The sequence below is a fragment of the Mustelus asterias genome, chromosome 14 (genome assembly GCF_964213995.1).
Source record: "Mustelus asterias chromosome 14, sMusAst1.hap1.1, whole genome shotgun sequence".
NCBI classification, from domain to species: Eukaryota; Metazoa; Chordata; class Chondrichthyes; order Carcharhiniformes; family Triakidae; genus Mustelus; species Mustelus asterias.
This window is the reverse complement of record NC_135814.1, coordinates 68,776,993-68,801,915: the sequence shown is the minus strand read 5'-3', so window position 1 is coordinate 68,801,915 and position 24,923 is coordinate 68,776,993. Positions and strand designations below refer to the sequence as shown.

The window sequence follows — 24,923 nt, the reverse complement described above, 5'->3', positions numbered from 1 at the left end:
GATGGTGGACAGGCTGTATCAGGAGGTGAATTACTCGCTGTGGGGTCCCTAGCCTCTGACCTGCTTTGGTAGACACAGCATTTATATAGCTAGTCCAGTTCAGTTTTTTTGGTCAAAGGTAACCCCCAGGATGTTGACAGTGGGGGATTTAGCAATGGTAATGCGATTGAATGCCATGAGGCAATGGTTATAGAGTCATAGATGTTTACAGCATGGAAACAGGCCCTTCAGCTCAACTTGTCCATGCCCCCCTTTTTTAAAAAAAAACCCTAAGCTAATGCCAATTGCCCGCATTTGGCCCATATCCCTCTATACCCATCGTACCTATGTAACTATCTAAATGCTTTTTAAAAGATAACATTGTACCTGCCTCTACTACTACCTCTGGCAGCTTGTTCCAGACACTCACCACCCTCTGTGAAAATAATTGCCCCTCTGGACATTTTTGTATCTCTCCCCTCTCACCTTAAACCTATGCCCTCTAGTTTTAGACTCCCCCACCTTTAGGAAAAGATATTGACTATCTACCTTGTCTATGCCCCTCATTATTTTATAGACCTCTATAAGATCACCCCTCAGCCTTCTATACTCCAGAGAAAAAAGTCCCAGTCTATTCAGCCTCTCCTTATAACTCAATCCATCAAGTCCCGGTAGCATCCTAGTAAATCTTTTCTGCACTCTTTCTAGTTTAATAATATCCTTTAATAATATCCTATAATAGGGTGACCAGAATTACACACAGCATTCCAAGTGTGGCCTTACCAATGTCTTGTACAACTTCAACAAGACGTCCCAACTCCTGTATTCAATGTTCTGACCGATGAAACCAAGCATGCCGAATGCCTTCTTCACCACTCTGTCCACCTGTGATTCCACTTTCAAGGAGCTATGAACATGTACCCCTAGATCTCTTTGTTCTGTAACTCTCCCCAATGCCCTACCATTAACTGAGTAAGTCCTGCCCTGGTTCAATCTACCAAAATGCATCACCTCGCATTTGTCTAAATTAAACTCCATCTGCCATTCGTCAGCCCACTGGCCCAATTGATCAAGATCCTGTTGCAATTGGAGATAACTTTCTTCACTGTCCACTATGCCACCAATCGTGGTGTCATCTGCAAACTTATTAACCATGCCCCCTATATTCTCATTCAAATCATTAATATAAATCACAATAACAGTGGGCCCAGCACTGATCCCTGAGGCACACCGCTGGTCACAGGCCTCCAGTTTGAAAAACAACTCTCTGCAACCACCCTCTCAGAAGCCAATTTTGTATCCATTTAGATACCTCATCCTGGATCCCGTGAGATTTAACTTTATGTAACAACTTACCATGCGGTCCCTTGTCAAAGGCCTTGCTAAAGTCCATGTAGACAACATCAACTGCACTGCCCTCATCTACCTTCTTGGTTACCCCTTCAAAAAACTCAATTAAATTTGTGAGACATGATTTTCCACTCACAAAGCCATGCTGACTGTCTCTAATCAGTCCTTGCATCTCTAAATGCCTGTAGACCCTGTCTCTCAAAATACCTTCCAACAATTTACCCACCACAGATGTGAGGCTCACTGGCCTGTAGTTCCCAGGCTTTTCCCTGCAGCCCTTTTTAAACAAAGGCACAACATTTGCCAATCTTCAGGCACCTCACTGTTGACTATCGATGATTCAAATATCTCGGCTAGGGGACCCGCAATTTCCTCCCTAGCCTCCCACAACGTCCTGGGATATACTTCATTAGGTCCCGGGGATTTATCTACCTTGATGCGCTTTAAGACTTCCAGCACCACCTTCTCTGTAATATGTACACTCCTCAAGACATCACTATCTATTTTCCCAAGTTCCCTAACATCCATGTTTTTCTCAACAGTAAATACTGATGAGAAATATTCATTTAGGATCTCACCCATCTCTTGTGGATCTGCACATAGATGACTTTGTTGATCCTCAAGAGGCCCTACTGTCTCCCTTGTTACTCTTTTACCCTTTATGTATTTGTAGCTCTTTGGATTCTCCTTTGCCTTATCTGCCAAAACAATTTTGTGTCCCCTTTTTGCCCTCCTGATTTCTCTCTTAACTTTACTCGTACACCCCCTATACTCTTCAAGAGATTCACTTGATCCCAGCTGCCTATGCATGTCATGTGCCTCTTTCTTCTTCTTGACTAGGGCCTCAATATCCCGAGTCATCCAGGATTCCCGACTTCTGCCAGCCTTGCCCTTCACTCTAAGAGGAATGGGTTTACCCTGAATCCTGGTTAACACACTTTTGAAAGCATGCCACTTACCAGTTATGTGCTCTCTTGTTGGGAATGGCTATTCCCTGGCACTTGTATGGTGCAAATGTTATTTGCTACTTATCAGCCCAAGCCTGGATATTGTCCAGGTCTTGCTACATTTGAACATGGACTGCTTCTGTATCTGAGGAATTACAAATGGTGCTGAATATTGTGAGATCATCAGCAAACACCCCCACTTTTGACCTTATGATGGAAGGAAGGATATTGATGAAGTAGCTGATGAAGGCTGGGCCTAGAAATTCCTGCAGGATTGTCCTGGAACTGAGGTGATTGACTTCCAACAGTCACAACCATATCTCTTTGTGCTGGGTATGACTTCAACCAGCAGAGAGTTTTCCCCGATTTCCATTTACTCCAGTTTTGCGAGTGTTTTGATGCCACACTTGGTCAAATGCTGTCTTGATGTCAATGGCAGGCACTCTCATCTCGATTCAACTCTTTTGGTCCATGGCTGTAATTAGGTCAGGAGCTGAGCAAGCCTGGCTGAAACTAAATTGAGCATCACAGAGCAAGTTATTGCTAGGCAAGTGCCACTTGATAGCTTACCGATCAAAAATAAATCTACAGGGTGATAATTGGCCATATTGGATTTGACCTGCCTTTTAAGTACAGGACATATCTGGGCAATTTTCCACATTGCCAAGTAGATGCCAGCATTGTAGCTGTACTGGAAGAACTTGGCTGGGGCATGGCAAGTTCCGTAGCACAAGTCTTCAGTGCTATTGCCAGAATGTTGTCTGGGCCCATCGCCTTGGCAGTATCCAGTGCCATCAACTGTTTCTTGATATCATGTGGATTGAATCGAATTGGCTATAGTCTGGCATCTGTGATGCTGGGGATCTAAAGAGGTCTGTTAAGGTCCCCTGGAATGTGATCCCTGAGCAACTAATGAATTGATGAAAACCTCCATTTTAACACCACTGCTCTTACTGTAAAAACTTTTGAAAAATAACTTGCTAAATGATGTGTAATGGTGCCCTCATTGGCCCTGATTTTATATTTACAGAAAGCCAAATCTCTTCATTATGATGTTTGGTATTTTAGCTTATTGCTTCACCCAATCATAATTTATTTTAATATCTCTAATCTTAAATTAGTGGTAAAGGATACTCAGCACTCTTAACATCCAGGTTTGCTCTTTATGAGAATACAATGTGATCGGTAATTTACCTTGTCCCCTGAAATCACTGGTGCTGACACCTGGAGTCCCCTTGCACTTGACACCAGATTTAAATTGCTTGCTGTTGGAAATGGGGCAATCCACATCAAACAGAAATCGTTCAGAGCTACGGATGTCTCTTCAACAGGCCCAGCAAAAAGTTGGCTGGCCTTCATTTTTTTAAAAACCCTTCAAGAGTGCAGTTGTGTGCACTACACTGAGATTACTCTTTATTTTTTGGTGTTGCTATAAATAAAGCTGAGCTCATTTAGTCCAATGTCTTTATTTCAGCAGTGCCAGCTTTGACCGAGTTGCTATGTAGTGCTAGTGCTGTAAGCTAGGATTTTCTTTTTCAAAATTGGAACTGTTCTTCAACGACACTGCGTGGTTATATATTTCTCATAACATAATGCATGTGAGTTAACACTCGTGATGGGCAACAGACATATTGGTTTGTTGATGGAAGACCCCCCGAAGATGGACTGAGTGGTTCAAAGCAACTTGTTACAAAATGGGTGTACGGAGAGATGTGTGCGCACTTGACAGTACAGGGAATGTAGACTGAGGGCAGGGAAATAGGGAATGATTGATGAGCTGGTTAGAATTTCTGAAGTGCGGAGAGAGGTAACAAAGCAAGGATGTTGAGGGGAAGGGATATAGCAGTTCCAAAAACAGAGCAGATTTTTATTAATTGTATTTAAATTGCAGCAGCTGTCTTGATGGGATTTGAATCTGCATCTCCCGAGCATTAGTCTGGGCTTCTGGATTCCAATCTAGTAACATTATCATTAAATCACTGCCTAACCCCAACAAGAGAGTGGATGCGTGCAGGAATTTGACTGGATTTGACTTGGGTGAGGGAAGACTTGAGTCAATGCAAGGTGTATTGGGTGGAGGAAAACAGTGAAACTATAATGATATTAGATGCACAAATGAGGACACATGCTATTGGATGCTTAGGAAGGTGATCCAGATAAAAAGCACTGAAGAAATTGCTCAATGTAATAAAAAATGTGGATAAAAGGTCCGGCAAGGACCAGAAGGATTCGATATGTGGTTCAGTCTGGAGGAGGAAGCTAAACTCGACTGAATAACTGGAGCCTGTATAGCTACACAAATTAGGTGATACCATAATAGATCATCTCAAGGTCAAGGGAGTGTAGGAGGGTTATGGAGAGCTGGTGTCATTTTAAAATGGATCTCTTTTAAATCTTCCTCTTTTCCACTTCCCTCAGACTTCATTCTGACCAGGACTGCATTTTTGCATACACCTCTAACCGCTCTTATTTGAGAACTTTTGATACCTATCCTGTGTATCCAACTGTCTTTTTGTCTGTTTGTCATTGTAATAACTTTTTTAGTGTTTTAAAGCCCATTCTGATATTTGAAACAATGTATATGCCATGCTTAAAGATTTCGAAACCTAAATGCTTTGAGTAACGGAAGTCTAATTAAGGAACAGAAAATGGTCAGTTGCACTTGTGATGTTTTGTAATGCAATGAGGTGAAACTCGTGCCTTTAAAGCAGTATGGGACAAAGTTGGAAGGCTTGCATTTTCTAAATAGGGTCAACTAAAGCATCAAAATCAACAGAACACACACTGTCCCAGGAAAACAATAGGCAGTTTGCTTAAATCTTACTTAAAAAGGTTAATTTCTCAAAGAGCGGCATAAAATATAGCAGCTCAGTTCACTTATGAATGAATTGTAGTGACTGGTGATCTTATTGCGGTTAAACTGACAATGGAACTCAGTAAAATGGGAGAAAACAGGCATTGATTTTCTGGCGCCAGCAGTAAACTCAGCATTTAGTCTCCTTTTCTCTATACTTTACATCCTTATGTAAAAGTGATGTGTATCCAACAATCATCTTTGTTAACAAGTCCAAAGTACCATGGATGCTGGAAAACTGAACTAAAAACAGAAAATGCTGGAAATACTCAGCAAGTCTGACAATTTTGTGGAGGGAGAGTGCTGACTTGAGTCTGATTCGAGGTATTTTTAAAAAAACTTGTGACTCAACTTGACTTGAACGAAAGTGACTTGGTGACATTCCTCAGAATCCAGCATGGGTTTCTTCTCCTGCCTGATCCCACCCATTGCCAAGACCATGCGGTTGCTTTAGAAAATGAATTGCCAGACCCACAGCAGTGATTGGCCAAACATAGAACATAGAACAGTACAGCACAGAACAGGCCCTTCGGCCCACGATGTTGTGCCGACCTTCATCTGAAACCAAGATCAAGCTATCCCACTCCCTACCATCCTGGTGTGCTCCATGTGCCTATCCAATAACCGCTTAAATGTTCCTAAAGTGTCTGACTCCACTATCACTGCAGGCAGTCCATTCCACACCCCAACCACTCTCTGCGTGAAGAACCTACCTCTGATATCCTTCCTATATCTCCCACCATGAACCCTATAGTTATGCCCCCTTGTAATAGCTCCATCCACCCGAGGAAATAGTCTTTGAACGTTCACTCGATCTATCCCCTTCATCATTTTATAAACCTCTATTAAGTCTCCCCTCAATCTCCTCTGCTCCAGAGAGAACAGCCCCAGCTCCCTCAACCTTTCCTCATAAGACCGACACTCCAAACCAGGCAGCATCCTGGTAAATCTCCTCTGCACTCTTTCCAGCGCTTCCACATCCTTCTTATAGTGAGGTGACCAGAACTGCACGCAATATTCCAAATGCGGTCTCACCAAGGTCCTGTACAGTTGCAGCATAACCCCACGGCTCTTAAACTCCAACCCCCTGTTAATAAAAGCTAACACACTATATGCCTTCTTCACAGCTCTATCCACTTGAGTGGCAACCTTTAGAGATCTGTGGATATGGACCCCAAGATCTCTCTGTTCCTCCACAGTCTTCAGAACCCTACCTTTGACCCTGTAATCCACATTTAAATTTGTCCTACCAAAATGAATCACCTCACATTTATCAGGGTTAAACTCCATTTGCCATTTTTCAGCCCAGCTTTGCATCCTATCTATGTCTCTTTGCAGCCTACAACAGCCCTCCACCTCATCCACTACTCCACCAATCTTGGTGTCATCAGCAAATTTACTGATCCACCCTTCAGCCCCCTCCTCTAAGTCATTAATAAAAATCACAAAGAGCAGAGGACCAAGCACCGATCCCTGCGGCACTCCGCTAGCAACCTGCCTCCAGTCCGAAAATTTTCCATCCACCACCACCCTCTGTCTTCGATCAGACAGCCAGTTACCTATCCAATCGGCCAACTTTCCCTCTATCCCACACCTCCTTACTTTCATCATAAGCCGACCATGGGGGACCTTATCAAACGCCTTACTAAAATCCATGTATATGACATCAACCGCCCTACCTTCATCAACACACCTAGTTACCTCCTCAAAAAATTCTATCAAATTTGTGAGGCACGATTTGCCCTTCACAAATCCGTGCTGACTATCCCGGATTAATCCGCATCTTTCTAAATGGTCGTAAATCCCATCCCTAAGGACCTTTTCCATCAATTTACCAACCACCGAAGTCAGACTAACCGGTCTATAATTACCAGGGTCATTTCTATTCCCTTTCTTAAACAGAGGAACAACATTCGCCACTCTCCAGTCCTCTGGCACCATCCCCGTGGACAGTGAGGACCCAAAGATCAAAGCCAAAGGCTCTGCAATCTCATCCCTCGCCTCCCAAAGAATCCTAGGATACATTTCATCAGGCCCAGGTTATCAATTGACGATGCTCTAGGCACTAGATTTCCCATCCCTTTTTTCACAGGCTTCTGTGAGGTCTGTTTGCTGGCGTCAGTGGAAACACCAGGCTATGGCGGACTCAACTGGAATTCTCGAGTTAAAAGGATTTCAGCTCAGTTCCCACCAGCATTGCTACTCTGAAGCCCAAACACAAGTTTTTCTTAGCCACCTGCCCAAACTTTCATGGTCGCCCTGACCCAAGCTTTTCATGGTCGCATGTCTGAACAGAGGAGAGAGAGACAAGGGAATAGGACAGGGGCAGAGGTGAGGGGCAACACAGCAGGTCAACAGCAGTGAAACATTGACAATGTTACATGTGTCATAGATACTGAGTGCATTGAATGCTGAGGTCACTTTGGTAATTGCTTTGTGTTACGTGCATTGCTCTCACAACTCTATCATCATCAAAAGTCAGATCATTTGGTTGGAAACATTCAATCACAAAGAGAACTACAGCCTTAATCCTGTGGAATGAAGATGGTTCATGGCCCTGCAATGACAGAAATTTCATTCACTACTTGTTAAAACTTAGGATGGCTTTTCATCATTTTTGTCACATATTAAATACAATTTGAAGACACATCATTCTGTTCCAGATAGATAGTTCTGAATGACTTCTGATATTGGATTGGATTTTATGGTCACATATCAGCCCCACACTTACATAAAACACGAGATGACATCAGGTTGACAATCTGGCCTCATGCCACCAGTTTCCTATAAGAGGAAGGCAAGTGGGTGCCAAAATTGAAAGCCTGACTGTCATTTTGAAGATGATCAATCAGCAGGCTATTGAGATCATTAAAGAGGCAACTGACTGTAATCTTACTTTGCCCACTCAATCTTTTGGTAGCCATATGGGAAAAACATTGGCAGTGACTTATATCAGGTACGAGGAGGCAGGACCAGCATGACCTGCAAATGGAACCATGGTTGCATGTAGCAGTAGAGTTTGCTGCTGAAAGTGCAGTGTTTGGCTATTAGTAGACTTTATTTCTTCAGCTTTTATAGGTTGACATTACAATTAAGGAGACTGAGAGGAAAGGGGTCTGGAGACAGGGCTACCCTGGAGGATGAGAACTCCAGCAGAATAACCAGAGACCACTGTCCCCATGGAGATTGTGCACTCTGGAGGAGAATCCTCCAGTGAGGAAGAAAGGAGACAGAGGAGGACAATTGTTCAGGAAAAGGTGAGTTCTGCAGTCCAGATGGGTGAGGGATTTGCAGTTGCGCAAGGGCCAGGACACGATAGGCAACAACAGCAAGCAGTCATAGTCAGAAAACACAATCCTGCACAGAAAGTCTATGGGCAAAGGATGAATTACCTTCAGCTCTCAGAGTGCCAGTGTCTTTTAGACAGTCCCTCCCCAGGGAACAATAACCTCCCTTTGTGAATTGCTGTTCCTCTCCAAGTTGCACACCACCCTGGCTTGGAAATTTTTTTGCTGTCCCTTCATTGCCGCTGGAACTTAGCCAAAATGCCGAGAAGTGATGGGGTAAGTGCAAACGTCAGAACAAGCCCAAGATCAGGTGCAATGCATTTTGTCAACTTGGATCTTGTATGTCTCTCGCGAGGACCAGGAATTGGATTCAATTTGAATTGGGCATTGGAACAAGCAAGGAGACGGATTAAGGGCTTGCCCTACTCATTCTCTGCATTGACTTTGTAACTTTAAGAAAGGAATAAAATTTAAAAAAAATAATCAGTGCGAGTACCTTCATTGTACAGGCTGCAATGGTACAGCCCGACCACCAGGGTCTCAAGGGCAACAAATCCTTGCGAGCGATATTCGGATCCCACGAATTAAAATAAAGCTAAAGGAAGCCTTAGATGGACGGCACCTGATTACCTGTCAGTTCTGGTGCAGGGGTAGGAAAATGATATTGATCCAGAAGTGCAGTAAAGGTCGATCAGAATAATGCCTGGACTCCAAAGGTTAAATTACAAGAAAAGATTACACTTTAGAGTTTGTATTCCCTGACATTAAAAACAACTAAAGAGTGATTTGATCGAAGACTTTAAGATATTCAGGAGGTACTGATGAAGTAGATCAAGAAAAACAATTTCTCCTGGTTGTGGAATCTAGGATATGGAGAAAGGGTAAATGATTTAGAGTGCAAATAGTGGAAGTTTGGATCTCAATTCCACAAAAGGCAGCTGACCCAAGGTTAATTGTTCATTTAAAACCTGAGACTGATAGATATGTGAGCTAATGGGGTCCAAGGTGTGTGTATGGAATTAGGTCACAAATCAGCCGAGATCTCATTGAATGATAGACAGGCTCAAGGTACAAAATGGCTCACTCTTGTTCCTGGCTGAAGGAACTTTTTCAACAATCAGTTGATTAAACTTTCTGCAAATGCTTATCGACTTGACTCAATGATATTTCCAATTCTGTGGTGACCTAATTATGTAAAATTGATTGCACTGCACTTACCTCCATTCATATGCATATTTCAATTCAGTGCATAAATAGTAGTGGTAATTTGGTCTCAAGTTTGCTCCCCATTCAATAAGATCATGACTGATCTTTCTGCCTGCCACCATAACCTATAACTCTCTCACAGGCCAAAAATCTGTCCAACTCAATTGTAAATATATTCAATCATCCAGACTCCACTGCTCCCCAAGTACAAAATTCCTTATATTAACTCCCCTCGAGAGAGAAAATTCCTCATCTTCAGCTTAAATGGGAGACCTCTTAATTTGAAACTGTGCCCCCTAGTTTTTGATTTCCCCCATGAGGGGAAACATCCCCATAGGATTTATTTTGCCAAGCCTGCTCAAAATCTTTTACATTTCAAAAGATCATCTCTCATTCTTCTCACTTCTGAGTATGGGCCAAACCTGCTCAACATTTTCTTATAAGACAACCCCCTTCACCAGTGGGATCAATCTCGTGAACCTTTTCCCAACTGGTTCCAAATATTCCTCCTGAAATAATGAGAGCAAAACTGTGGACTATTCTTTTCACCAATGCCTGTACAGTTGTAGCAAAAATGCCTTACTTTTACACCCCATTCCTTTTCAAATAAAGGTCCATAATTCTATTGGCTTCATAGTTGCTTGTTGTTTCTTCATGTTAACATTTGGGAAATATATAATGAGAACACCCAGATCCCTCTGTACTGCAGCATTTCACATTCTCTCGCCATTTAAATAATTTTCTGCTTTCCTATTCTGCACCAAACAGGACAACCTAATTTCCCTGTATTATATTAAACGTGACAAATATTTTTGCAGTTAATCTATATCCCTTTGCAGTCTCTGCTTCCTCCTTGCTTTCCTACCTTTGAGATGTCAGAAAATTTTACGACAATAAACTGTTCCTTCCAAGTCACACTTTTCATGGTTTAGGTTCTGGAATGCATCAACTGAGTGTAATTAAAGCAGGTCCAATCGAGGCACTCAAGAGGAAAGTGGACTATTTGAAAAGGAAGAATGTGCAGGGTAAAGGGGAGGTGGTGGTGAGTGGCAGTAGGTGAAGTAACCCTTTGGAGAGACAGCACAGACATCAGCTGAATGCCCTCCTTTTGCAACCAGTGAAGTTATTACAATAGCTGTAAAGTTGAGGCCCCAGCACAGATCCTTTTGGCCTCCAAATGCCAACCTGAAAATTACTCTCGACACAGTGGCTAGCACTGCTGCTTCACAGCACCAGGGTTCAATTCCTGACTTGGGTCACTATCTGTATGGAGTTTCTACATTCTTCCATGCCTGCCTAGGTTTCCTCCCACAGGTCTAAAGATTTGTGGGTTAGGTGGATTGGCCATGCTAAATTGCCCTTTAGTGTCAGGGGGTCTAGCTAGGGTAAATGCATGGGGTTTATGGGGATAGAACCTAGGTGGGATTGTGGTTGGTGCAGACTCGATGGGCCGAATGGCCGCCTTCTGCACTGTAGGATTCGACACATCCCAATTCTGTACGTTAGCTGATCCTCTATCCATGGTAATACATTACCCCCAACACCATGACTGTGCATTAATCTGTTATGTGACACCTTATTGAATGCCTTTTGGAAATCCAAATATACAACATCTATTGGTTCCCAATTTTCCATCCTCAGCCTCAAACTCTAATAAATTTGTCAAACAAGATTTTCTTTCATAGAGCCATTGTATTATCTAAATATCCTGCTACTACTTCCTTAACGATGAGTCCAAGGGTTTTCCAATGACAGATGATAGGTTAAGTGGCTTATAGTTTCCTAATTTGTCTCCCTCCTTTCTTGACATTACATTTTTCAGTTTCCCAACTGCTGGATCCTTTCCCGAATCTGGGGAATTTAGGAAGATTACAACCAATGCCTTCATCATCTCTGCAGCTACTTCTTTCAAAATCATTAATACAGGCCCAAGAACTTGAAAGCCTTTAGTCCCTTTAGTGTTCTCAGTACTTTTTCCTCAAGTAGTAATGATTGTTTTCAGTGCTTTCCTTCTCCCTCTTGATTTTCTATTAGTACTGGTTTGTCTTTTTAACCATGAAGATAAGGAATAGAAACAACCTATTTAAAAAAAAACTTTATATAGATACCATGAGTAAATGTTTGTTCTAAAAATATTTAACGTTTTATTTTGTTATTTTCCAAAAGATCCCAGATGTAATCAATCTCTCCAGTCTATACTGCAGTTAGCCAGCTGTAATCAATCTTCCGAAGTTTTTTCAGTTCTTTTTCTTCAGATTTGGTCAGTTTAGGTAACAGTTCCTCTGATGAATAAGCTTTCTTCGTTTCTTGATCATTTTCAGTGGGATCCATCTCCACGTCAGATTCATCCTCCTCTTTCTCACTCTCCATTTCCACCTCGTCATCGTCTTCGTTTGAGCTAATGTTAAGATCACAAAAATGCATCGCCATATCAAAAATACAGAGTCAGATAGTGGATCTTACTCCTTCAACTGAATTATGTGGGGACAAGTTTTGAGCATACTACTTCAATTTCATTTGGCTGAGTATTTCAAACATTTTTCGCTCTGAGTAAAGATTTCTTCATTGTATCTGTTTCAATTTACTTCCCACTATATCCTCTTATCTTACTTTCTTGGTGCACTTTGTGGCAATAATCTGGATTGACCTTTATTGCAAATAATATCACTGCCACGACACACTCTCGTGATTTTTTAAAACATCAAATCCTAAGATACTTTAATCTTTAAGATGCAAGTCATAGATGAGATCAGTGTCTGGAATTAGTTCAATCAGGTAATTATAAGTGCTAATGTAATTATTACAGTTGTTAAAACTGAGTGATCTAAAGAGCTGTAGCTGGACTTAAAACTGCACAAGTGGTAGTTAATTAGAGTTCTCACTTAGGAATAGTGACCTGAATTCAACATAATCCAACGTACTGTAAAATTTTACATTAATGTTCCTGGTTTGTATTCTAGGTTTCCAAAAGCTTCTTTATTTGTTTCATTATATTGTTATGACAACAAAAGCACCATGCCTTAAGTCCCTTTTTACATCTCATAATTATGCAATGAATAAAAATTAAGCAAGCTTCCCATTTTTTGACCTACTTAATCAATTATTCGTGTTATTTGTTCTTTGGCATACTTTGATTTTAGTTTTTACTTGGTATTGTCAATCAGCAGCCAAACTCAGCACGTCTTATTTGCTTTATTTCCCTCTGCTCCTTCTCGTTTCCTTCCTTCCTGCTTCTGCTCAGACTCCAGTTCCTTTCCCTGCCCCCAAGGGTTTTCAGCTAGTGCAACAGTTGGCAAGTACAGGGTCCATTTTAGCTCACTAGGACTGCTTGGGATAAAATGTTTAATGCAGAATACAGGATTTAGAGGCCAAGAAGAAAAATCTAAATATAATGCTAAACAAGCTGGCTGAAGAGCTATACATGGAGCCTGAAAAATTTAGAATTCTACATAAATACAAAGAAAATGGGTGTAATCTCAAAGGATGCATGCCTGCCTTGGTAAGATCTTAATTGCAATGCATTCAAGTGAAGTCATATATTCCAAAGCAACCAATAAATTCATCTTACCTTATGCCCACTTTGGGTATCAGCAATGAATTCACAAACATTAAACAGAGAAATGATGCATTTGGCAGAACATGAGCTGGTGTATGAAGCATCTAGAGAAAAGTAAATAGTGGTTTTAAGAAAGCTATAGTGGTGAGGACTTGGTATTCTCAATTGCTCATTATGCAGGTACTCACTTGGCTAATTGTAGCAGATCCTTCAGGCAGTGCAGTTTGTTCCGTTTCTGACCCAAAATTTCTTTGTTGTTCCCTATGTTTCCCTAGCAACACATGGAAAGGAGTCTTGGGAATGTTTTCATCAATGATCAGCTGGAGGAAAATTGAACGTTGTTATAAAGTTGCCGGTGAACATGGATTTCCCAAAATTACCAACTGTACAAATGAGCAAATCACACATACAAGACAAAAAGCTCGCAAAACTCTTACCACAAGATGCTGCTACATTTCTAATCAAATACAAGTTATCCTAAAACTCAACCTCATGTTTGCAACTGGGTACACATTACCCTTTTAATTAGGTCACAAAAACTCCCGGTAGTGAATAGAATATATAATACTAAAAAGTGAATTAATGATTGTATTACAATTTCACAATTTAGATAGAATTCCAGTGTAGGGCATAATAATCTGAATTCAAAATGCTTTCCACTTGCATAAGTTCAACAATAAACTTCTTTCATATAATGTAATATGAATACAAAGGAAAACATTATTTCCTCTGGTCACTTAATCTTTGTACTAGCCACATATACAGTACCTGCTTGCTGGATGGTGTCAACCTTTCTTCTACTGTACCGAACGTCATTAAGTTCTGAGGGGGGAAAGAAATGCTCATCAACTTTAAATTAAATACTTAAGTTAGCAGTAAACATCTAGTTTTCAACTTCACTGATTACATTTGGTTTACCTGTGAAGCAGAAAGGAAGTAGAGTTGGGATCTGACTAGCCACTGGTTACTCTCAGAATTATAGTCCTCAAGAACCTCTCTGGGGACAAAGAGCGCCCGCTGGACTTGATCGTAACACACATTTGCCTGCATGTACAAGGGCCGTGGCTCATTCGGCTTAAAAACAAAGACTGCGGCAAATAAAAAGAGAAACACTTGAGGACATTAAATTCTGAAAAGCTAAGGAACAGTTATGAAACATCAGAGGTGCTGGAAAAACTCAGCAGGTCTGGCAGCAACTGTGGAGAGAAAAACGGAGTTAATGTTTGAGTTGATTATGACTCTTTTTCAGAATACATATTTGACTTGAAATGTTAACTCTTTCTCCCACCAGCCCTGCTGAGTTTTTCCAACACTTTGTTTTTATTTCAGTTTTTCAGCAACTGCAGTGTTTTGCTTTTATTTTGGAATATGAAAAGTGACTAACTTATTAAAAAAGGGGATAAATTCCACTTTTGTGCTTGTATCTTCCATAGAATGGTTGGAAAACCATTAGAAAATGGAGAGCACAGAAGTAGAACTTTTACCCGAATATATTTAATATGGTGTAGAGTGCTTAAAATTTCAAGTAATCCCAACAACAAAAGGTTTTAAATAGACACTTCTAAATGAAAGCAATTTTAATTATGGATGTAATGAACAATTTTGATTTTACAAAAAGTAAACTCAGTCTCACAGACTACTTTATAAGAATACTGGAATTATGAGGACTGAAGAAATTACTTCAAGTAACTCTCATCAGAACTTGTGCACTATTATTCTAAGCAGCATTTGCTAATTCTAGTCTTACACAAAATTTAGAATAGCATGCATAGACAGCCCAGCAGTTAATAAGGTAGTGTTTAGCTGATGAGACTTTTAAGATTTGTATTTGGTAGCAGAGTAACAAATGTTACTCTGAACAAATTGGAGAAAAGTGCATCGTGCACAAACAGCGAATACGGTGAAAATGAGATTTTGTGCAAACATCTTTCACTGTGGCATTCTAGAAAGAAAATCTTCAATTGAAAGGCAATAGCAATGCATTGTATAGAATCAGAAACTGACAGATTTATGCATTCTGCTCCTTCCATCCAATCACCCCACCCACAGTATTTTGTGGCCATGATTCATGTGTCAGTGACAGATCAATTCCAGAATGTGAATTCCCCAGTTTCTGCCAAGTGGAATGACAATGACACGGGGGGGGGGGGAAAAAATACATCAGTGTGGCCATATTTCTAGTCCATTCTCCCAGGTACGATATCAAAAATCTATGAGTTGTCTACTACTAAAGCCAGTTTGATGGTGCTTTTAATCTGACAGCTCATGAAGGAAGATGAATAATTAACCACAAGTGAAGTGACATTTGAGTAGAAAGTAAACGTAAGAATTTGCAGTACCATCCACATTTATTTCACAAAGGACAGCTCTGGGAATTGCAATATTTTTAAAGGGTTTGCATTTAAAACCACACATTGAGAACTAGATTTTAGCTGTAAATGAAATAGAGAATATAATTTCTGGAACATTTTTGTGATAAGTAATCAACTGAAAAAAATCAGATTTTAAAATTATAATTTGCCTGCATTAAAGGCAATGTATGGTAATTGTTTAATTTACTTCAATGATAAAATGCAGAATATACTGCAGACAAATACAACTATCATACTTACAGTTTGTAATCCTAGAAAATTCAGTAAAAACAGCAACATTCTCAGACAGAGGGTCAACTTGCAATACCTTTACATTCAACTCTGTACTCCATTCCACTGCAAAAAAAAACCATATAATCAACTGAAGAACTGTGTAATGCCTGTAAACTGCAAAATTATAAAAATCAGATAGTATTTTGTTAAAGAATAAAAATCATAACTCACAGGTACAACTTAAAAGGTTCCAACAGCACAAAAATTCATTTTCAGTTGTACCAAGGAGGTATTTCGAACAACTCAGTCTTCCAAAGGCAAGATCTCTGAAAGATTGAAGTGAAATGGTGAATTCTTCAACATCATGTTAACATTTGATTAAATGTTGCATCAAATTACCCATCATTTGCCACAATTATCAAAGAGTCAGGGGAAAAACCACAATTATGAAACGGACTGTTTGTAACAAAAGTAACATTGTGTTATAAATGCTTAGAAACTGTATCACCAAAGCTTTCAAGAACAGGAGGATTTATACTCAACTTAATTACTTGTGTAAAGTATGAAATACAAATACTGCCACAGAGTAATTTCTATAAATGTTCAACTGTGGCACGTGCATGTTCGCAAGGACCAAAAATTAATTCTGAGGGCAACAGATCAGGTATACATTTCTGTGCCAATGACAATGATAGTGGCAACAAAACATAGCATGGGATTTTCCCTTCCCATGGAAGCGATTGGTGTTGGTGGGGTCAGGAAAATATGGGCAGGGGAGTGACTGAGGAATAGTTCCTCAACACATTTGCATCATTGGAGAACTTGAATCAGCTGTGCATCGCAGAGACGCAGGCAGCTGATTTACACAGTCAAGGCTCCAATTGGGAGCAATTTTGTGGCCTTGCTGGCATTTTGCCGAAGGTGTAATGGACCTCCATGAGTGGAGACCACCAGCTTAACGGAGACAGTTTAGCCCTCGAGTCTGACAACCCTACGCCCTAAAGAGGGGGCTGTATTAATGCATGGCCTCAATCGCTGGCCACGATTAACCCACTGGAAGGCCATTTCACTCCAGCCTCATTCACGTATCTATTTCAATCCAGGTTATTTGTTGATTGTTGTGTAGACCAGGGAAGATGCCTGCATAAAACATCCTTGCAGTCCCAACCTCTTCCAATGGCTGCTGATGCGCTAAAAAGTTACCAGCTTTCTGACTGGGCTCAGAGCCTGCCAATTATGAGGCCGTTTCCAGGAAGGTTGTTCTGCTAGTTTTGCCATGAGCAGTGCGGATTGGGACCCCCATCTGTTCCCCGCCAGGCTCCTGAAGCCTGCAGCATGATCTAACCCATTGTTTTTATTCTCTGTAACTATCTGAACCAACGATTCCCTTCATCTCCATGTCAATTTGGTTTTCGTCAAATAAAAGCTCATCATCCAGTAAGAACCACAGGGATACTGCCATTAGCTGACAATTTCAGAATTGGCTGAAAATTTGGTGATATAATACATTTCAACAGTGTAGATAAATGTCAACATTCCCAAAGGTTAAATATTACTTTCAAAATGAAAGCCAAATGGCACATTTATATCATACAGTAGACAACAGTTTTATCAATGGAAGCAATCCTGTAGCCAGATTGCAAAAATCTCTTGGAGGACTCACCGTATTTTGCCAGGTGGGTGACAGAAGGTGCACTTTAGATCCCAAATGTCTGCATCCCATAAAGTAATGATTTGTTCAAAGCTGACTGCAAGTAGAGATCCATCTTCAGAGAAACTACAATTTGTGGCCTGAAGGTGGTGATACGTTCCCACAAAATCACAGCTCCAGCTTACACTCTCTCCTGGAAATTAATTGCAAGATAGAGAACACAGCATGTAACGGGCAAAGTGCAGAAAGCCTTAACTTTGTCACTCCTCTGATCAATTATCTGAACCTTTGCACCAGTAATTCGGTTCAAATTTTATTTCAAGCACTTTACTTCAAGTGGTTTCAAGAAGCTCTCTCCGAAACAGAAGCATAATTTGATAGCAGCATTAATACCCCTTTAGAGAAGTGGGGCTACAAGATACATACACACAAGATTTTTAACATGAAAAGTGAATTATTGCCCCACCCCCACCGAATCACAAGCAATTAATTAAATAGTGGATGGACCAGGAAACTCATTTGGTTCAAGAAATAAGGCACCAAAATAAGCATCAGGGCTTTGGTTATTTCACAGAATTCATCGATGAGGAATTGGGAGCCAATTTGCTGGAACCACATACAATATGATTTTGTATCTCCAAATGGGAACCCAAGCAACAGCACCCTCTACTGTTGAATCGCCTGCATTTGCAAAATGTATATTGAATATATAAGGCCCAGAAGTTCCGATCTTTGGCAGCTTGTATCTGGGAGGCACAAAGAAAATATGGTACTAGAACCCCCTTGAAACCGCCACACAAGGACTGCATGGGAATTGCTTGGGACGTTTACACTTCTGACAGGCAGAACTTTGCACTGGGAACCAATTTAAATCTGAGACTTTGGGTAGTTTCAACTCTCCTAATGAATAATTGTCCAGGAAAAGTTAGAAGAATTAAAAGCGCTTTTAATTCCTGGATAACCATAGTACTGACCTACCCCTACACCACACCCTTCACTACATTGCCATGTCTCCCACCAATTAACCCTCCCACCACTGCCGTCTTGACTCCCCTAATCCCCACAGTCCTGAAAAGCTCCCAACACCCGACTACACTCACCCCAACTACTCCCAATTACTCCCACCGCTACTCCGAAAGTAGTTTTAAATCAGTTACCACAGTGAAACCAGAAAGGGCTTGAGGCTGCAAGCAGCAATCTGGTGTCTGAAGAGTGAAGTTCCACAGCAGAGTGGAAGACAGCAAGATATTTTATGGTGTACCTCACTGAAGTGATAGTAGCTTTGCCTTGTAGGTATTGTCACCGGACTTTCTAGATCAAATATCTTTTAGGGATTATTGTTTAAAAGAGGTGTTTGAGAGTCTAACCTCGTAAGAGATCTTTCAGGGAGAATGTTTTACAAGATTAATTTTAACTGTGTAAATCTTGTGTATTTAAATTTTCTTTCGTTAACAAATGTTTTAATTTAGCATTTAAAATCTTCAAAATGGCTACTGGAATTCGGGCTCCTGATTTTAGGACAAGCATCTTATCATGATAAAATACAAAGAGTCGTGACGGCTTGTCAAGTTTCCCTTTGTGATTTGAGTTACACAGCACTTAACACCTGCCAGATCAAACACTACAAATCGCAATGCTACATGCGAGGGGGGTACCTTAAGTGCCACCATTCCATCACCAGCAGAGCTCATGTTCAGCATACCAGTGTGTGCCAATTTACCTATTTTACCCATTCCACTATCTCAGAGACTAGACAGCAACATTTAAAACAGAGAGAAGCTGACTAACATGCATGATAGAAATGAGGGTACAGAATTCCCAAGTTTACAGCTGGGATAACAAGTTCACATTCAGCATCCCATAAAGGTATGTAGAAACCAGCCGAGATGACAAGGATTTGCTCAGAACCATGGTACTATGAAGTGATTACAGACAAAGGTGAAATAGTGAGGTGTAACAGAGGGCAAATCAAGTCCATTCCAGTTACTCAACTATCCGCTGCATAGAGGACTATATTCCAATTGTAACGAGGGACAACATCCTAGAATGACTCCAATAGATCACTGAACAATTAAAGACATCTCCATCGAGTCAGAGGTTTACAGCATGGAAACAGGCCCTTCGCCCCAACTTGTCCATGTCGCCCTTTTATTTAAAAAAAACCCCTAAGCTAATCCCAATTGCCCGCATTTGGCCCATATCCCTCTATACCCATCGTACCCATGCAACTATCTAAATGCTTTTTAAAAGATAAAATTGTACCCGCCTCTACCTCCAGATAAGGTTAACATTACAAGATCTGGGCGTATCAGCAGATTATCTTTACACTTTAGTAGCCCATAGATTCATTCGTTCTGTAATGGTGCTAAACATGAACATGTATTGTAACTAGTTATACTTCTTTGGAAGGGCAGAATGTATCTTTGAAAAGAAAGGGAGATGTTGTACTATGCCTTTTAAGGAATAGGACATCACTAGAAAGGAAGTATCCAGTTTTAGCTTTGCTTGCAAGCATAGCTCATACAGGCAGCTCTGCTGCTGATTTCTTTAAGCTTTCTGTCCAAGTGTATCTGTTCTTATGGGCCTAGTCTTAATAAATGAACCCACAACTGTTTACCCAATCCCTTATGAGTGATTGATGCCTTTATATTATAAAAACAAGACAACACAGTGACTTGCTGGGCTTCCCCGCTATCTCTGACCTCTTCCCACCAGTCTCAAAAACTGGTCCTTTAAGTAGCCAATAACTGGCCACTTAACAGGCCTCAATTGGGCAAGGGCAGTCAATTGGCCTGAGTGTGTGGTGGAGGCAGATTCAATCATGGCTTCCAATAAAAAGTGTTAGATAATTATCTAGAGAAAAATACTTGCAGGGCAACAGGGATATGAACAAAGAGCAGGAGGTCACTTGACCCCTTGAGCCTGCTCTGCCATTCAATAATATCATGGCTGATCTGACTGTAACATTAACCCCAAAATCCTGCCTACTCCCGATAACCTTTCATCACCCTGTTAATCAAGAATCTATCTAGCTCTGCCTTAAAACTATTCAAAGATTCTTCTCCCACTGCCTATTGAGAGAGTTCCACAGACACTCGACCTGGAGAGAAAGAAATTCTCCTAATTTCCATCTAAAATGAGTGACCCCTTATTTTTCAACAGTGACCCCCAAGTACTAGAGTCTCCCATAGAGGAAACATCCCCTTCAAATCACAGCCCTCAGGATCTTAAAGGTTTCAATCATGTTTTTTCTTGCTCCTCTAAACTCTAGTGGATACAAACTTAACCTCTCCAAACTTTCCTCATATGGCAATCGGCCCATTCCTGGTATTAGTCTAGCAAACTCTCTCTGAACTGTTTACATCTTTCCTTAAATAAGGAGACCAATACTGTACACAATACTCCAGATGTGGTCTTACCAATGCCCTTTACAACTGAAGCATAACCTCTGGACTTTTGCAATCAATTCCCCTCATGTTAAATGATAACATTCTATTAGCTTTCCTAATTAATTGTACCTGCATACTAGGATTTGCAGGAGCATGGGAGCAACTGAATGCTCTTGCTGTGAGCCAGCACAGATCCAACAAGACAAATGACTTTCTTCTGTACTCTAACCATTTTATTAAACAAGAAAAAAACTATACGCAGGATTTTTCATGGCTTAAGAGGAAAGAGACTATAACAAAATAAAGATAGGCTTCTGTATATTTTACGATTTACATTCAATTCCCTTCAATTGTTGATACAGTACATTGCTCAAAGTTCAGAAAGTGAACATTAGTTGTCTCAAAGGACTGCTTAAATGGCTAAGTACTTACTGTATATATCAGAATCATCTCCAAGAACCCAGACTTTAAATTGGCAATCCAAGCCAGCTGATACGAAAGTAGCTGGCCCACTTCTGGAACCAGTCAAATTCTGGAAGCAAAGGCCTGAAACATGGTTCTCATGTGGTGCATTTATTGTGGTGTTAAGGACAAAACTATCAAAAGGAAAGAAACAACATCAATTAAATTCAAATTACAAGATTGATACATCACAATTTATTGTAATGCTTCATTCTGAAAGAAATTCTGAGATTGTTAGTGCCACAACAACTTATATTTATATAGCACCTTTGACATAATGAAATATCCCAAGATGCTTCACACGAGTATTGCAAAGCAAATTATGACACCAAGCCACATAAGGAGGTACGAAGTCAGATGACCAAAAGCTCGGTCAAAGTAGTACATTTAAAAAAATGTCTTAAAGGAAGAAAGTGAGGTAGAGGGATGCAGGGAGGGAATTTCAGAGCTTGGAGCCTGGGAAGATGAAGCCACAGCCACTAATGGTGCAGTGATTATAATTTGGAATGCACAAAAGGCCAGAATTAGAATTACTAGCTTTAATCTCATTAATGGTGTAACTAGAGATGACATAATACACATGTAAAAAGCATGCATGGTTCCAGGGATTTCCCAGGAATTAAGGAAAAGCTTCTGACTTTCCTCTACAGCAATTGGTCTAACAGGTTTATGTCACAAGAGTTAAGTAATGACAGCAGTGGCAAAAATAAAAGAATCCTCCCGTCATATTTAAGGGTTGGAGTTTGGTGCATATAAATTAAGAATCATAACATGGGGATTAAATTGGACCATGACAGTTTTTTAGTTTTTTAGATACTACGTGATAAATGAGATTCAAAAATGGGGTCCAAGATGTATATGCATACTTCTGTCTGCACTACATCCAGAACTATTTAAAGGAGTCACTATGTACTTATATCTTAGTTGCTTGTGCAACTCTACACCTTCTTGGAGATCTCCTGTACTTTTTGCCCTTGCATATTCAGTCATTCTGCCATATTAGTGTATAAAGGGCTCCCAATACTTCTTGCAGCCACAATGCACTCCCTGTTATGAGATCCAAACTGCCTTGAAGTAGCGACATCAGGCTTTCAGCTGAAGCATGCACTCACCAAGCAGTGCAGGCAAAACTGGCATGAATTTAACATCCCATCCGCTATGCGATGAGCAGATGAGGGCTAATCATGTACTATGACTCCCATGCTACTTTTCTGGGGTTAGCTAATTTAGCCCCCAACAGTCCATAACATAACCAGATTACAACTAAAGAGGATGAATAGAATGACACGATAAGCAGTATAAGTACCTAACAACAAACCTAAAAACTAACAGCTTCAACGCACGTGAACATTTCACAGGTCTACTTTCTTTCGGAAGGCAAAAAGCAACAAGTGATTCATATGCTTCAGCAACAGAAGAAGCATGCTTGATATTTCCATTCAATTGCTGTCGGTAAAATATGAAAATATTTCAATTAAAAAATACAAGAGTTCCATCGTTCTAAAACCTATTTTAGTGGCTATATATATGATTCAAAAATAGGTTAATGTCCTTCATTTTTGTACATGGTGTTGGGGAAAACTCACCTCTGCTTTTCCTCATCATAGGCCCAAACTTTCATCTGCAGCTCAAGATCAGTTTCTTCCCCTTTCCTTTCTTCCACAGTTACTAACCATGTACCCTGGGAGTCAAAGACTGCCTTGACCACTTCAGTCTGGTTTAGTCCCGATTGGTGGATACGTTCCTGTTGCACTATGTCCAGCTGTGAACAGAAACAACATTAAAATTTGGCTGTACTCAAGTGTTACTAAACTAATCCGTTACTGTTTTTATATTCAGATAGAGCCTAGAAACACTGCATGTTAACACTGGCGAACTCTCAGAAATGCACCAATTTACTCAAGAACTTAATCTTCTTGGAAACTCATGGAACACAAAGATTTGATCAATACACCAATAAGTAATTCTGGATTAAAACTATGTTGAAATGGTTCTTGCGATTGATTGGCAAAGTTAGAAAGACATATTTGAAAATATCTTTAGCCAATGGAATGATCTGGATCCTGGAGAAATTAATGATCAGGAACGTGAGTTGCATGGCAACGTGTTATTTTGTTCAACATAACAGCTGCATTATAACTGTGAATTGCATTTTCATATCAAAAACATGTCACGCATAGGTTAAAAATAGTGATTTAAAGCAGTTTAGAAAATGTTATGCCATCATCTCAAATCTAGGTTACTGCATTAAAGGTACTTTCAGGATTTATTATTTTTTTAAAAAATATGCCATTGTTGCAAGTGGATAGTGTTTTTGTATGGTTTCAGACTACCAGTAACACCTGGCATTAGTGCATGACATTTATGTTTAAGGATCATGGACCATGAGGTAACTGCTCATTTGCCAACAAATAATATGTAGAAGGGCAATCATTATATGATTAATAAGCCAAGCAATTTGCTAGATCATTGGTAATTTTTGGTCCCAATGTCATGGCTACAAGCCACCTCACAGGAGCTTGTCATCTATTGCTTGCATGGTGAAATGAATCACATATTAATAGCATTCTTCTGTTTGCTTTTTGTTAGAATCCCTACAGTGCAGAAAAAGGCCGTTTGGCCCACTGAGTCTGCAAAAGAGCATCCCACCCAGGCTCTTCCCTCCGCCCTATCCCTGTAACTCCACCTAATGTGCACATCTTTGGAGTGTGGGAGGTAACCGGTGCACCCGGAGGAAACCTACACAGACACAGGGAGAATATGCAAACTCCACACATGACAATCACCCAAGGCCGGAATCGATCCCAGGTCCTTGGCACCATGAGGCAGCAGTGCTAATAACTGTGCCATCCTTCCTGAGGATGAAGGGAAATAATTCTATGGAGGTAAAGTTTTCTCAGCATACATACTGCCACTGAAAGCCCTTATTAAGACTGTAAGAACACCAGAGAAAACAGAAGAGTAGGGTGGAGACACAGTGTGAATCAAGCATTAAAAAGTAACGAAATGATATGGGAAGAAAAACCATTGAAATAAAATGAGAAAGAAAAGCCAAAAAGGTAAGAGTTATATTTCAGGATATTTTCACTACTGAGGAATTAGTCCAGATAAGTTATTTTTAAAATGTGTGTATAAGTTGAAACTTGCTTTAATGTTACCAGTTTCTATGGTCAGCCTGACGCTGGAATGTGAATTAGAAACCAGATGCAGCGTGGCTAGATGGTCCCAGAAAATGGAGGATTGCAAAAAGACTTTTCAGCAAAAATTTAGTTTTAGGATTTGAATGCCTCATCCTTTTTGGGCAAAATGAATGAGGGGGGCAAGCTGCATCCAAGAATGTTTGAGTGACAGTTCTGCTGGCCAACCCTGGAAGGATCAGGACTATAGTCAAACATTTTGATCCAGGATTTTTAAAGAATCAACTGGTCTACAAAGAAAATAAGTCTTTTGAGAAGAGGAAAGTTTGTTGACGTGACGGAAAATAGGACTCTTGAAGTTGTGTTGATTGAACAAGGTAGTTGCGATCATAACTATTGCTTTATAAATTCACGTTACAGTGGAATACATCAGATTTGCTGGAGCAGAGCTTTTTTGGCCAAGACATTTTCCCACAGCATTCAAGCTTATAGTTTTGTGCTTGTAAACTGCCAAGTGAAA

General features: G+C 40.4%; 1 protein-coding gene across 1 annotated transcript in view; it reads right to left on the bottom strand.

Annotated features, from left to right (window-relative positions):
• Positions 1 to 11,708: 11,708 nt before the first annotated feature.
• The window catches only part of wdr75 (WD repeat domain 75), a 29,522-nt gene continuing 16,307 nt past the window's right edge, over positions 11,709 to 24,923 (bottom strand). Inside the window, exons 12-21 of the mRNA XM_078228548.1 lie at positions 22,853 to 23,028; positions 21,237 to 21,400; positions 17,428 to 17,608; positions 15,996 to 16,090; positions 15,792 to 15,887; positions 14,098 to 14,267; positions 13,948 to 14,001; positions 13,368 to 13,499; positions 13,192 to 13,283; positions 11,709 to 12,021 (exon numbers count right to left, since the gene is read on the bottom strand). Coding sequence (XP_078084674.1) covers positions 11,817 to 12,021; positions 13,192 to 13,283; positions 13,368 to 13,499; positions 13,948 to 14,001; positions 14,098 to 14,267; positions 15,792 to 15,887; positions 15,996 to 16,090; positions 17,428 to 17,608; positions 21,237 to 21,400; positions 22,853 to 23,028 — 1,365 coding nt within the window. The 3' untranslated portion in view covers positions 11,709 to 11,816. The remainder of the gene's footprint in view (positions 12,022 to 13,191; positions 13,284 to 13,367; positions 13,500 to 13,947; positions 14,002 to 14,097; positions 14,268 to 15,791; positions 15,888 to 15,995; positions 16,091 to 17,427; positions 17,609 to 21,236; positions 21,401 to 22,852; positions 23,029 to 24,923) is intronic.